We start from the raw sequence: 15,877 nt of genomic DNA, 5'->3' as shown, positions 1-15,877 counted from the left end.
AACAAGGTAAATCCCAAGAATCCTATAATTAACAGAGGATATATGGTACATTTTTGCTGTCATGCTCAACATAAATCAATAGAAAGAGGGAGAAACAAAATTTCATATCTACCTGACACTCTCTTCAACACCATCATTAGCCAGTTTCCCTAGTTCTTCATTGAGATCATCAAGTAACTTTTGATGCACTGCAGTCGTCGCTGTGGCGTAGTTTGTTGCTCGTGTCCGCATCATTTCCAAATACTGTTGTGCGGCCGCAGGAGATAAAAGTCCAGCAGCTTGATGTTGCAATATCATACGACTCGAAGCAGACATTATGGAGGCAATCGCTGCTTCTGGTGATTGCACAGTAATTGGTGACGATGATGATGATGATGTCGATATGGTTGTTGTTGTTGTAGTAGTAGTTGTTATAGTTGTCGATGTAGATGTTACTGACGGTGAGGATGTAGATGTAGACACAAGTGTAACTGATGATGATGGCAGTGATACTGGTATAGTATCTGTAGACTGAGGAACAGTTGTTGATAACAATCCTGATAACTGAGATGAGGCAGTTGAGTAGGAAACTGTAGCCTCAGGTTTACTTGTTGGTGGCGGCGATGATGATAACAGCAGTGATGTTAACGATGAAACTGACTGATGCATTGGTGTTGATGTCAGTGAATCAGACGAAGACAGTAATGAAGATGAATCCGGTGTTTCTAACAGTGAGGGCATTTTTAATTCTGGCTGATCAGTTGATGAAATGGATGTTTCAGATGGTTCCTCTGGTTGTGAATAGGAAGGTTGTAAATGTTGTGTGGACATTGTAACTTCTGAACACTCTGGTATTGAACCTGATGCCATAGACACTAACGGAGGTGATGGAGGAGCTAAAAGCTGAGATAACAATGATGGAATGAGTGACTCTGGCTCAGAAAAGGCACTGGTCTGACTGGGTGGTGGCGTACTTAATTGCATTTGTCTAACGTTGTCTTCATACTGTTGTTGTTGTTGAGTAGCAGTTAGTAACTGCTCAAGACTTAGTGTGGGATTCATACTACTTTAGTAGAGCAACTCCCTGTAAAAAACAGAAAATACAGATTATTATTAATTTCAATTGAATAATTATGAGCTCAATTTTATGTAGTGAACTGAAATGGACATTGTATATTTATTGTATATATTTTTGTAGATTATCATTGAGGTAGTGAAATTAATACTGTACAATATCCAGTCCATCATCCTACCTTGTCTATCTTTACCATCAACTATATCTCCAAATATCTTTAAAATATTTCAGCTTTAAAGCTGCGGTCATACTGGGGCACCACCATATAGTGTATTATTATAACAATACATACACAAATATAGACAATCATATCAAAATCATTTCAACTATTAAAGATGTGTGCAATAAATCAATGACTTGCCAGTAAATGCAACCTTTCTTACAGCATTCTCCTCTCCTAAGACCACAATGATAATGGGCAGTTATGCTGCACGTCCTCTCAGATGTAGTACACAGGTAAACATTGACTGGTAACTGCCAATTACAGCAGGACCACCATACACAAGTGACATACATCAGTCAATTCCAATATTTGAGAGTGCATAGTACAGAGAAGGATGAACAACAAAGTCAATCAAGATCAGAACTTAAAAGGTCATAACTAAACACAGCAAGGTATTCTGCCAACCATTCTAAGAACTCACTGCCTTCAATGGGTTCAATATCCAATGAGATTATCATTCACAAGTGTAGCTATATGATGTATTACAATAAAGAAGGCTGCTTTTTAATTAGTTTGGAATATGTAACTTTTACTAAAAGAAAGCTATTATCAAAGTCTGAACTGTCTGGAAAATTCTAATAAATTCCAATTTTAATATATTTTTATCAAAATGTAGCTTTCAAGATTCTTTTATTACTAAAGACTTCAACTTCATGAATCATTCATAAAACTAATCTTTATTTACTGTGAAATATTCATCTTATACTGTGAGATAAAGTTTCCTAACATCTCTGTTCATACTTCTTCAAGTACAAAGGTTGCTCAGATATTTGTAATGCTACTTTCTACAGACATATCAGGAAAAAAAACCTTTCTCCAAATTATAAGTTTAATTCAGTATCTACCAAATTATGTTGATTCTAGTATCCTTTCATATTTGTTCAGTATTGTTGAAGATGATAAACTGAGAACTTTTACATGGCGAAGTCAACATAATACCTGATTTCTTCATAAACTCTAATACTTCCATTTAGCACTTGGTATTATTCTAAATTTATTTAGAAGTACCATTAGATGAATGAAGGATACAAAGGCAAATTAGACATATTAGAAAAATTACACAAATTGGAAATCAAATGTGTAAACATCATTTAACACAGGGAAAAAATCTTTCTGTAAAAAATGTAGCAAGTATACAATTTTTTTCTATTAAAAGAGTGGTTGTAATTTTATCAATATAAGAGATTTATTAGCAACTAAAATACAGGTATGGATGAGTTAGTAGAGTACCAGAAAAAAAACAACCAAAAAGTTAAATGCATCTTTTAACTGACAGTACATGATGTCTATATCCAAAATACTTCACTATTAAAAGACAAGACTGTGCTCAAAAGTTATATAGAGGGTTAGAATATAATATAAAGAGTCAGAGTCATTGGCATTAGGAAGGGCATCCAGCTGTAGAAACATTGCCAGATAAGACTGGAGCCTGGTGCAGCCTTCTGGCTTCCCAGATCCCCAGTTGAACCGTCCAACCCATGCTAGCATGGAGAACGGACATTAAACGATGATGATGATGATGAGTACTGTGAAAGAGTTTTGTTAGTTCAATACTGTCTTTAGAAAACAAAAACTTTCTTCAAAAGTGAGGGTTGAGCAAAGGTTTGAGAAACTACTCTCACAAAAACATAACACTACAGAAATCAAAGAAAAAAAATGTGTCTAATTCCACAAGTATTGTATGGTGTTCAGAGAATGGAATATTCATAGATTAATATACATACTGAAATACACTTAATTCTTGATCAGACTCATATAGCAGTACGCTATTAACATTCACTTCTACAAAGGCCTCAGAAAAGCTACAAAATCATTGTTCAATTACAGTCTTATTCAGTTTAATTTTACATACCAGCAAAGTAGTATGCAAGCAGATTAGTATTTGTTCTAGTTCTTTATATGCAGAGTTCAAATCTCAGCAGGGTCAATTTTTGTTCATCTCTTCAGTGTTGATAAAATGTACCAGTCAAGTACAGCAGTGAGTTTAATCAACTATATTCCATCCTACAAGTCTATTGACCTTGTGCCTCTAAATTAGAAATAATTTTACACATTAGTGTTTTTGGCATCTTTCCTAATGTATGATTGAAATATAATCAAAATATCAAACCTAGTCAATATACAAATGATTGGAGGTACAGTTGAGAAGTTCACCTCAGAACTACGCATATTATAGTTTGTCCCCATTGCAGGGCACTGTTGGCTGGTGTCTTCTATTATAACCACAGGATGACCAATACATTGTGAGTGGAATTTGGTAGCCAGGAACTGGAAGAAATCCAGTGTGTGTGTGTGTGTTCCTTCTGTCTTGACAGCACACTAATTGTAAACGAGAGTCACCACCCATACAGACAATGTCCTTTGTTTATTACAATCCTTTGTGAAAGAGTGTGCAAGCTGTTCAATAGACTAGGCAAGCTATTACCTTGCTTAGAAACAGGTAAAAAGTTGGCAACAAAAAAAGTATCCAGCTGTAGAAAAATTTGAATGAACAAAGTTTCATTTGACCCAAGTAAGCATGGAAAAGTGTACGTTATAACAATAATGGTGCTAACATCATTATCATTTTACATGCTATCATGGATTAGATGGATCTTATTTTGTCTTCCCACACTCCAACGGCCTATGTCATGTGACACATACAGTAACAGAGAAAAATTGCCCATCTTTGTTGCATATTTGTCCCAACCTTTTCTTTGCATGGTTTTTAACAACCAAGGCTTTTCTTATCTCCAATCACTTTACAAACCACCAGCAACAAATGAGCAATTTATAGCAGAACTAAAATGTCACCACAATCCAGCATAATTTCATCATAGTTTCTACTTTCCCCAGTGAATTGCTTGCATACAGATTGCAAAGTCCATGCTTCTTTAATTCATTCATTCATTCATTCGTTCATTTTTGGCATGAATTTCACAGTTGCATAGCCTTCCTATCACTAGTTACATATTATCAAAATGAAAACTAACAACCATTCATAACAGTTAATAAAATAAATAGTATAGAATATTGGTTTGGTTCATATCTTATTCAATGAGAAGAACTATAGAATGGAAGGTATGTTAACAAGTCCATAACCTAGTTTCAATTTTTTGTTATAGCTATTTGATTATACATAAATCACTAATCCTCTTCAGGAAAGCACAAATGTCATTACTGATCTGAAATTGTTAAGATTTGTGCTTTCCATGAGAATGCAAACCACCAAAGTATATTCACAGTGACCTCTCTAACTCAGAATTATATTAAGTTTAGAGAGTGGCTACTAAGGCAAAAAAAAAAATAATAATAATGACTAAAATTCTAAATTTAAAACATGCTACACTAAATGCACATCATCAAATATCATTAAAGTCGAATAGTTAGAATAAGGAATGAAGCTAAAATATAAACAAGTTTTCCCTAATAATTAATGAGTTGTTATTATGTAATATATTTCAAGGTGGAATCCACTAGAGTGATTTACATACAAGAATTCAAGTAAAACTATGTGTTCTAACAAAATACTCATTAAATTTTGTGGTATCAAAACATACCTCCTTATGTTACTTATTTACAGCTTCTTGGATTGAGCCAGTGAAAACTAAGTGTCTTTACCAGATTTATAATGCCAGTCATCAGTTTAAAATTTTAATCCTTGAGTTGATAAATTAGCACCTACAGGTCAGCAACTTTGTGTGGTAGACCTACCACCACCAAGCGACCAAACCCTTGGGTACTATTATTGCAAGCATTCAGATCAGGTCTCCAGTCTTTGGGTAATCCATGAGTCATGGTTTCTTCCGTCTTTTCTCCCATCCAGTCTTTGCAAAAGTCATAGGCACTATTGACCTTCTTTCTCTGGCAAAGCCATTAAAAGCAAAATTGCAACTCTTCAAATTTTGGTAAATATCCAACAGATGCGTGCATTGGTGAAATTGTGTATGAAATGAAACAATCTATGGAGAAAAAAAAAACTAAAAATTAAAAGTAAATAGAGAATATATTGAATAATTGGGACACGACTAAAAATTTCATGTAGGCTTTGAATTCAGCTACAAACACAAGAAACACTCATCAACTATAGCATGCTTACAATTTGAAGTCCCATGGGTCTTACTGATAGTTAAGTGGATTGAGTAGGTTTTTTAAGAGTTAAATACCTTAGTAACTGACAAAATAGGGCTAGTTACAGATAGGCTAACAGATCTTTGTTATCTCAAAAGTACTGAGAAGTGACTGTTTGTCTTGATTGGACACAGAACATATTTGGTTTTAAAAAATTATTTTCATAATCATCCCAAATGATTGAGTTATGAAAATTTAGCATGTGGTCTTGCGCTGCTTCTTTTTTTTTAATCATCTACAAAGATTTTGTACTACTCAAACTGTCTTGGAATTTGTTACATAAGAAAGAGTTCATATGTTGACTGTTTCACAAACATATTCTCTGGGCAAGAAGACTTAAAGATGTTTCTAAAACAATCAAAATTACAAACCAGCTTGCAATTTTTAAGAAAGAAGATATGAGAAGGTGAAAGTGGTTAATTGCTTTAATTATTTTGATGTTTAAATAGCAGTTGATGTTTTAAATAACAACAGAATTATAGGAGATATAATAATAATAATTATTTGAGTATTCTGATATTCTTAATAAAAATCAGAGCCACATGAAAAAGAATTGAAGAAATGGGTATGGTAACAGAGGACAATAAAGTAAAACTATTTTGAAAGATATGGATGGGGTATTGTTGATTAACTTAACAAATAAAGATCAAGGCATAAGACCAATTTGGTTTAGATGACAGAACTCCCTGAAATATTGAAGATGTACCCTATCTCTAAGAAAAAGAAAGATAACTACTTCAGGATATGAAATATGTTTCTAATGTTTTAACATCATATTAAAATAGATTTAATATTGTGCTAATTAAATTTATTTAATTAGCACAATAGGGTGGCGAGCTGGCAGAAATGTTAGCACATATTTCATCTGCCACTACGTTCTGAGTTCAAATTTCGTCGAGGTCAACTTTGCTTTTCATCCTTTTGGGGTCGATTAAATAAGTACCAGTTATGCACTGGGGTCAATATAATCGACTTAATCCGTTTGTCTGTCCTTGTTTGTCCTCTCTCTGTGTTTAGTCCCTTATGGGTAGTAAAGAAATAGGTATTTCATCTGTCTTTACATTCTGAGTTCAAATTCCACCAATGTAATCGACTTAAACCCTTTGTCTGCCCTTGTTTGTCCCTTCTATGTTTAGCCTCCTGTGGGCAACAAAGAAATAAATATTGTGCTAAAATACAGACATCTAGTTACAATAAAAAAGAGGTTATAAAATATAAATTTCTTATTAAGAACATTCTGAAGATATTTATTACAACTAGCCATTAACATACTCCAAAATCTACAACAAAAATAGACATAGCGCATACATTGCAAAAGTACTTTGCTATGTTGATAAACAAAAAAGTAAATACATAAAAACTAAATACTGTTAAGAATATATATGTAAAGCATAAAAGTCAGGTATGACAAATCAAGATAGATTATTTTTCCATGACTTCCATATGATTACAGCCATTTCACGACCTTCTTCATGTAGCATTACCTTTAGTATATGAAAATTATATGTACATTTGCATTAATATGTATATGCTCGGCATTATACAATTGTATATTCACAAATTAATGCAAATAAAGAAAGCTAACTCATCAGACTACCGAAACACTATGGTTACATTTACAACTCAGTCTATTTCTCTCTCTCTCTCTCTCTCTCTCTGTATATGTGTGTGTGTGTATAAAAAATATTGGAATATATGCTTGAAATTAATATTTTTATAATACCTAACTATAATTTTATTATTTCAATGTTCCGACCCTACTTAAAACACTAATTTTTTGTTCAGACATTTAAGATATACAGAAAAAGAAATTTTATTAGGGGAGAATGTAATACACAGATGGTAGCAGTTTCAATATCTCCTATCTGCTAGCTCATAAAGACTTTATCATCAAATATAATCAATATTTGTTTAATCCATTTGCAATTAGTCATATCAGTCACAGAATTAGATTAGATTCAAATAATTTTAAAAGTGAACTTCTGGAAATTTGAAAAAAAAAAGTTGTTTTTTTTTAAATTTCAGACATTTTTCACTGAATTTTTTAATTACTGAAATGAGCATACTCGGAAGTTTACCAACAACACAGTGACCTGAGAGTATAATAGCAGCAGCTTATTAATCATAGATAACAGTATCAATAATTGTTATCAAAATTAGGGGGTTCCAAACATATTCAGGATATTGTTATATTACTGATAAATGTTATCATCTGGTTATTTGCTATTTAAGAGGCCGCATCCTAAAATGATCATAGGTAGCTTTCACTGCATTTTGAAGTAGCTAAATGAATTTATTTGAAAGCAGATATGTATAAAAACGTAAGTATATTTGGAAGTATACTAACATGAAAATTATTAGAAAAGGTTCAGTTTGTGTTCCATCACAAATATTGCTTTTTGTCTAATTCCAAGGCATCTGACTCTCACCAAGTGGCTATAAGTAAGTGCAGCTCACCACAGTAAACAGCAGAAGCACATTTATAATTGTTCAGTTCTCAAACAGAAATGAACTTAAAATCCTATTATGAATAAAATTTGATCATGCACTGTCCTGAAACTAATAGGATTAATTAGTCATTGATGAAAGTATCTGATTAAGGAAAACCCAACAATACTGAACAATTGTTGACCATATCTGTACAAGACCATGTGTGACCTACTTTAGAGTAGTACTTGTAGTTCACCTATACTCTTCTGCTATAGAAGACTATAACCCTGTATTCCAACTACTAGCTCAACACCAGCTACACTTAGAATTTACTCACCCAATTAGTAACTTTTCTGAGTTATACATTAGCAACTTTAAGTTAATAAGACACAAAAGAAAAAAAAAATCAGACTCCCCACCATCCCACTAAGCTCAATACTGTCCCACCAATTTCTAATCTTCTCCATACACCAGTAATTGGCTTGACTACCTCTCATCCTAATGTTGATGACATCTATCTCAACTGAACTCTCTCAGAAGTCATCTTCTTGATGATTTCATTACATACATCTTGGTTTTTATGCCCTTGCTTCACTAACATTGCTGTCACAGAGGCCAAGCTATTTGCTATGCTGAACTACCAACTCTAGTTAGTCTCTTCATCTACCCATATCCTTAACTGAAACACTAACTCTATAAACATCTTGAATTCATTTTTAGCTACAAGCACAACTGAAACACAAACATCACTGCCTCTGCACCTATCAGATTATCTGATTACTGTCTAATCAAGGTAACCTACCTCACAACAATCCATTATTACCATACTTTTACACATCTTGTTTTATATCAGTTACAAAACCAATGACTACCCCCCCCCCAACACTCTGGATGCAGGGGAAAGCAAATGAATAATCAATCTCATGAACAAAGGCTTGCTCATAAATGTTCGGTCACTGTACAGGTAAGAAATATTATCTACAACACCAGCAGAAATCCATTTGCATTAACCAACTTGGCAGTGTTCATCTACCACAACACCAACATGACAACCATTAAAAAAAGCAAAGGATGTCTTTGAACACCTTACAGCATGTAAGCCACCACACTACTGAAATAGTAACCAAGCATCCAGGTCATTTGCCAAAAGAATCTGGACTAATGTAGCAGAGATTTCCCAATTTAACAGAATTCGCCTATCCACCACCCAACACTCTTCAAACAGATGGCTCTACAAACAGAATTCCTGCAGACAAAAGGCCTGCGTGTGCTGCATGTTTTCCAATTCCTTCTACAAAAGACTCTACAAAAGTTTCCCAAAATTTTCTATCTACACTTCATACATATTACATATAGTTGCCAAGTGTTAAAATTTTTTTCTGTTTCTCCAATCTAAAAAAATTAGTCAAAATGGTATCCATTCCATTACCTTCAGTGTGTTCCAGAGCTAGTTCCTATTCTTGCAAGAACCTTCAGTATTTGTCTCCCAACAGATAACCAGATCTATGGAAATGCATAACAGTTGTTTTTCCAAGAAGCACAACCTCCCTGGCCCTGCCAACAATCATTATGTCCCCCTCATTTCCAATATCTCCACTTTCTCAGTGACAATCAGTTTCTCTAAAGCTAGTTTAATGGAGTTTTGTGTTCTATAGCACATACTGATAGTCTTTTGCTCTTGATAAAAAACAATGTTGATGCTTTTGACATAAGCAAAGCCTTTGATTGCATCTGCAAATGAGAATCCCCTTGCAAAACTTCCCACTTATTGTCTGTGTCTCCTTTTTTGAATAGGGTGTTTCATGTCAAACCATTCCGTCTCCTCAACATGTATTAACAGAGCATTCACTGATCGACATTCTGCCAGTTCTAGGGGACCTCAAGGTTAAGTACTGACACAGTTTTTTGTATATAAATGATCTATTTGTTACGTCTAGCCACATCGTTTCACTCCTTACTGCAATAGGAATTATTCAATGAAACTGTGACCTCCCATTGAATATTTACTGCTTCTATGAAGAAAGGAGGATGTGACACTAATCCCATGACACAATTATTACATGCACTAAACTCTTTCTACATATGAACAACATACAACTAAACCCACTACAAATGCTAGGCCTCACAATCTCAGATCTTTCACAGAGGATGCACATTTATAATACAATCACGACAGCACCCCTAAAATCACTCTCCAAAGCCAGAAAATACTTCAACTCTGATCAACAATATCAAGAACCACATTGAAATACTCACATAAACAGAACAGTGCTACTGCGGTACACACAAACACAGATATTGGAAACTACATTCAAAACCAGGCCATCTAGCTGACTGGCAAGACTCAACATGCTATTCACCTGCTTCTTCTCATACATATCATATCACTCCAAACTAAACATTTAAACTCACTCATTCTCCTCGTAACTACAGCTGTCTTTCCCTCCTTACAGGTATCAATCAACAAAAATTCAAAGAAACTAATCTCATCAGCATGAGAGAGCCTGTAAGGGTTAAGAGCACCTCCTTCTCATCCAATTAAATTACTTCAAAATGCTGAGATAGTACAGCTACTGCACACAAAACATTCTAGGGGGTATTAAAAAAATAATAAACCATCTTACAGATAGGAAGACCATTAATGACTAACACACTAAACCACAAACCAAATTGTTGCTAGTCTAAGTTTCTGTTCATCTCAATTACCTAGAAGTATATCACCCACCTCTCTTCTCCGTTGTGTCTTGTCCTTTCCTAGACTACATACTAAATACTTAGCTAAATGTTTCCATGCAAGAACTGCAACACTGTGGCACATACTGTTCATGATTTCCTTGCGCACATTGGCTTGTAAAACATCAGATGCATTGATCTCACTAGTTAAGCCTATGAGCCAAGACCAATATTCCCAGTTAAATTTTACCAAATACTTTCTTAGAGGAAATGCAATTTTGTAGTTTACTCTACCTTACATAAATTTTTCTTCCAGGAATTGACCTGCCCAAGTTCAAGCTGTTGAAGTCTGTAATTAACAGACGCTCTTATTAATGATTTTATAGTTGGTAGAGGAAAACAGCAGCAGTAATAGTAGTAGTATGGCTTCAGGAATTTAATGAAACTATTGGAGCAAGATATTGCAGATATTTTTTCAAAAGTTGCATGTTCATTTACAACTTTGCATACATATATATACACTCAAATACACATCATTTATACCTACGTCTATATAGACTCATATAGATGTGAATACATATGTACAAGAACACACATATATGCATGCTATAATCATTGATACACTAACTAAAACCAAATAGGGCAATGTCACTAACATTCTTACATTGCCTGCTCTACTTAGGTTAGTTACATGTTTTTGAATATGCAAATCATATGGAGTATACTTGAAGCAGCCAGTTATATCTTCACTTCTGCAAAAACTATACACAATATTGTATCAATATAAGTTTCTTAAAGCATATATAAATATATATACTTGCCCATATGTATTCAAGCTTATAGACATACATGAATGAAATGGATAACATAAGCATGTAAATGTGAAACTAGAGATAAATATACTTATAATCTAATATAGGACATACTTTAGGCAGTTATTGTAAATATACTAAATATTGTGGAGATGTAGTGTTTTCAGAGAAAGACAGCATCTCTGTTGGAAGAGATGGCTAGTTCCTTTATGAATAAGCTATTTACTTTGATCTCTGAGAGGCATCAGGTTCTCACCTGTGACTCAAAGGAACTGCAGCACAAGGAACAGCTTCATCCCAGTAAATTGCTTTGACAAAACTATATGAGAGTAGTCATTCAGGTCTCAAACCCTTGGTGAGATAGAATGTGTTTACTCTTGAATATGAAAACTAATTCCAGCAGACTAAGAAGGCAAAAGCAACAATGAGTCCAACAGTCAAACAGATGATTTTAACAAGCACTGTAGAATGCTAAAAGGACAAGACACTCTCGAAGTCTTGGTCATCCACCTCATCTAAATATGCCTCCAACTATCTTGACATCATCTTGCCACAGGATCAAGGCAAGCCTGAATGAAAAGTGAAGCTGGTTTTAGGCAACTCTCCCTCACTTAAATCCAATTCACATCCCAACTCATGACACCACATGATGTGATTAGACATCATCCTATTGATAGGCAGTTAAGGTAATGTTGTGAATGAGAGAGAATACAATTTGAGAAAACAGATCACAAATGGTCTTGTAGTTCCTTTCCTTGATCAGGACCTTTTGATTTTGCAAGTAAAGCTCTATATTTTGCCTTGATCTGGTTTAGAATCATAGTTACAATTAGGTACTCACACAAAATAGAACCCTGTTTGCTAATATATCTATGGTCACAAACTGCTTTTAATATTTTCCCCAGAAGCAGAACTGCTGCATGTAAAAGTTATCTGGAGTTTTTTGTCAGGAATGATGTGAATTCTCAATGTTGTTCTAAAAATGAAGATGATGAAGTGAGGATTGAGTTTATTCATAACAATCTGCAATATAAATAAGAGGAGAAACTAGACAGATCCATCCAAAGATTGGTATGATAGATATAACTCCTACATTAGCTAACCACTACTTAATGTTACCAAACCTCATAGGAAGATATAACAACAATAGTCTAGGTAGGATAAACTGACTATGAAATAAACTAAACAAACAGCATGATGAAAAACTTTTACAGTGAAGAAGTTCTTTACAAAGAAAGCCTTGACATACAAATGAATGAATATATAAAGAAGATAATATAACAAATTTTAAAAAAGCAACCCAAAAATATTTGCAATTTTCAAATTTATAAGATTACATGTCTAAGTATGTAGCTTTGCAAAATGGCAAGAAAGAAGATAAAGATAAAATAATCCAGTCTTATACTGCAGATTATGAATAAACTTAATCCTCACTTCATCATCTTCATTCTTAGAACAACATTGAGAATTCACATCATTCTTTCATCATTCCTGACAAAAAAACCCAGCTCCATTTCAAAAGACTATTATTCTAAAGAAAAGAGTTGGATTATTTTCATAGGAAGTCAAGAAATATCCTTTCCGAAAGTGGGGATAGCCATATAAGTACCAAGACAATCAGGTTAGAGGTGGCAGTTAATATCCTGACACTAACACTGCAATAGTAGACATAGTACAGCCAAAAGGTTAAAAAGTTCACTTCTCAAACATAAGGTCCAGGGTTCAATTCCATTGTGTATTATAGCCTTGGGTCAAACCATGACTTGTGAGTGAAAGCAAGTAGACAGAATTTGAGTGAAAGCTCATCAGATGGATTGTATCTTAATTCAAAGGATCTAGCCCTGCTACACTTTATCACACTAATTTCTAGACATCTGAAAACTCTCAATCACTTACATGCTAATTCAATGAGGATGGAAGTACAGTTGATTAAACAACTGAAAACATATGGTTAGAAATCCTGATTGAGGTCCATACAGCTCTAAGCAATGATTGTGGGTGTTTGCTTTAAGTGATGTTTAGACCTAGGTCAGCTCTGGCACATGTGCCATGTGATCAAAGGCATTCCAACCATAGCTCTCTCGTCATTTTTTTTAATATCAAACATAACCCAGTTTTTCTTCATTTAAAATGAAAGAGTGTCTTTTGAGGGCTGCAATTTCTATCAGGTTGAACAACCACATTAGTTAGAGTTTAATGCTGTAACAACAGCCTTGTTGCAGAGTTCAATTTCTCCTGTATGAAAAGTAATCTGTGATTGTGCAATATCTTGTCCTGAAGGAAATTCATCACTTGTCTAACTAATGTTATAGTAACTTGGAATTGAACACCAGCTCCACTGTTCTCAGTAGCCAAGAAAGGATTAACAATGAACCGTGAATATCTATAAACACCATTTGACTTTGATCCATCTTCAATTACAGATGATAATCAGAATGAATTAACACCAAGACAGTTCTTATGTATTGTGGCGTGGCTGAACCTAAAAGCTTTATATACTTTCCTTAATAAGTAAAGGATATCTGCCAGATCCCATAGCATTAACCCTTTAGTATTTAAACCGGCCATATCCGGCCAAAATATTTAATTTGTTTTATGTTCAAACTGACCAGATCCAGGCTCTCACACCTACCCTACAATGTTATTCTACATTAAGTAATTACACCATCAAGATCATGAATATATGGGATAATGCATGATTAATTCAAATCAATGTGAATCAATAACCAATATGTTTGATAGAATAATCTGAATGCTAAAGGGTTAAACAAGCAGGAGACACAGGATAAACAACAAGGCTTAATCTAAATGAATAAATCAACTTATGCACAATAGTGATACCACTATTCTATACCATCTGAAATATCTATGAACATCTCTGCTTAATGACTGGAGAACTAAATCAAGAATGAGAATATAGGAAACTGAAGTCAATTCAGAAGCTTCAACTGGAATACTGTTATGTTTCAGTATAGATTACTAACATAGACACAAAATTTTATCAACCCTATACCAACCTAAGAGGATATAAGGTAAAGTCAACTAAAAGATTTGAACTCATAATATAAAGTGACAACTAAATGCTGCAAGACATTCTGTTTGACGTTCTACGTTAAGGAAATGTTAATTTACATATTGCAATGCATGAAGAGGATTTCCTTAAACTGCTAACATTTAAACCAGCCTTGTTTGCAGTGCAGATATTCTACCTGTTTTATGTTAAAACTAACCAGATCCAGCCTCTAACACCTACCCTAACAACGTCATTCTAAAATTAAACAATCACATAAAAATTTCAAAGCTAATAGATAATGCATTATCAATTCAAAATAGTGTGAATAAATAAGCATTACCTAAAGGGTTAAAAATGTTAGAAAAGCAGTCCAAATAAATGTGGTTCAAAATAGCTGGATATACCAAGCAAAGTTACCAGGTAACTACTAGAAATAGCAGACAAAACTTTGTCAAATCATATCCTACAGTGTCTTTTTCTGTTAATGTATCCTTGAATTGACACTGTGTAATAGTTGCAAATGAGCATCACTGTCATACAAGGGATGCCATTGCATTTCTAATCCCTTGTGAATTTATGTCTGGCCAAGGTGAAATATCTTACTTGGAAACAAATGAGGGTTGACAACCTGCCTCAATGTATTCTGTCTGAAAAGTGGACATTAACTTAGATTTGTTTTTTAAGACTTCGTAGTGCTTAGATGGACCTCCTTTCACTTCTCATAAGTTGTTGGCCCCAATGGTTTGGTGATTAGTGGTTTACGGTAGCAGTAAATCACTGAGTGGAAACATTTGAATATATGAACAAGTGCAGAAAATAGTTGCGTGCTATCCACATATTCTTCTTCTCAAGTTCTCACCTTCAGAGTGGCTACAATCTATAAAGGTAAATAAAAAGTAGATCTGGAAACTGCTAAAAAGCTAGAATGACAGCCTGCACATAATGGGAAAATGAAGACTGCTGAGAATTATACAGGGAAACCAAATAGTAGGTTTACATAGCAAAGGTGAAAGCAGAACATAGGAGGTTTGTCAATGTTCCACAACATGAAAACCAAAGGAGTGAACAGCTTTGGACTGCATGGCAATGCACCTGAAAGAATTGTGACATTACAGGTGAGAAGTATGTACAGATAGATAATAATACATTTGCATTTAGTGTTTCTGAAAATAAACAGGCATGGAAATGCTAGAATGAAACTGCTCTATACTGACAAACTTGTTCTATCCAAATTTATAGTAGGATAAGAAATTTCAGGCATGGAAGGAAAACTGGGAATCAAAGAGTCACAAAATTAACTTGGCAAAGACTGAAGCATTAGTAAGGAGGAAAACAGACAAGTCTCTGCTACCATCATGAAAATGAACTTGCTCAATATCTATAAAAAGAGTAGATAGAAATTACATACGGTGTATCCAACACAAACCATGGACACACAAAGAGTAACAGTTGAATCATGGGCAGGTTGACAGAAAATGTAAATTTTGTAAGTGGCAGATGCACAGGAATAATAAACATTGAAAGTGCATAGATCCTCTCAATTCCTCAGGATGGTACCCAAA

The 15,877-nt window shown here is 34.2% G+C and overlaps 1 protein-coding gene across 5 annotated transcripts in view; it reads right to left on the bottom strand.

Moving 5' to 3' along the window:
• The window catches only part of LOC115209083 (protein strawberry notch homolog 1), a 115,323-nt gene that overhangs the window by 69,390 nt on the left and 30,056 nt on the right, over window positions 1-15,877 (bottom strand). For 3 of the 5 annotated variants that reach the window (XM_036501129.1, XM_036501130.1, XM_029777188.2), the window contains exons 3-4: window positions 4,817-5,218; window positions 113-1,063 (exon numbers count right to left, since the gene is read on the bottom strand). In XM_036501129.1, coding sequence (XP_036357022.1) covers window positions 113-1,041 — 929 coding nt within the window. In that variant the 5' untranslated portion in view covers window positions 1,042-1,063; window positions 4,817-5,218. The remainder of the gene's footprint in view (window positions 1-112; window positions 1,064-4,816; window positions 5,219-15,877) is intronic. The other 2 variants (XM_029777191.2, XM_029777190.2) reach the window with 2 other exon arrangements.

This window comes from Octopus sinensis, linkage group LG3 (assembly GCF_006345805.1).
Source record: "Octopus sinensis linkage group LG3, ASM634580v1, whole genome shotgun sequence".
Taxonomy (NCBI): domain Eukaryota; kingdom Metazoa; phylum Mollusca; class Cephalopoda; order Octopoda; family Octopodidae; genus Octopus; species Octopus sinensis.
Note: the sequence above shows the minus strand (reverse complement) of the source record. Positions and strands in the feature narration are given on the sequence as shown.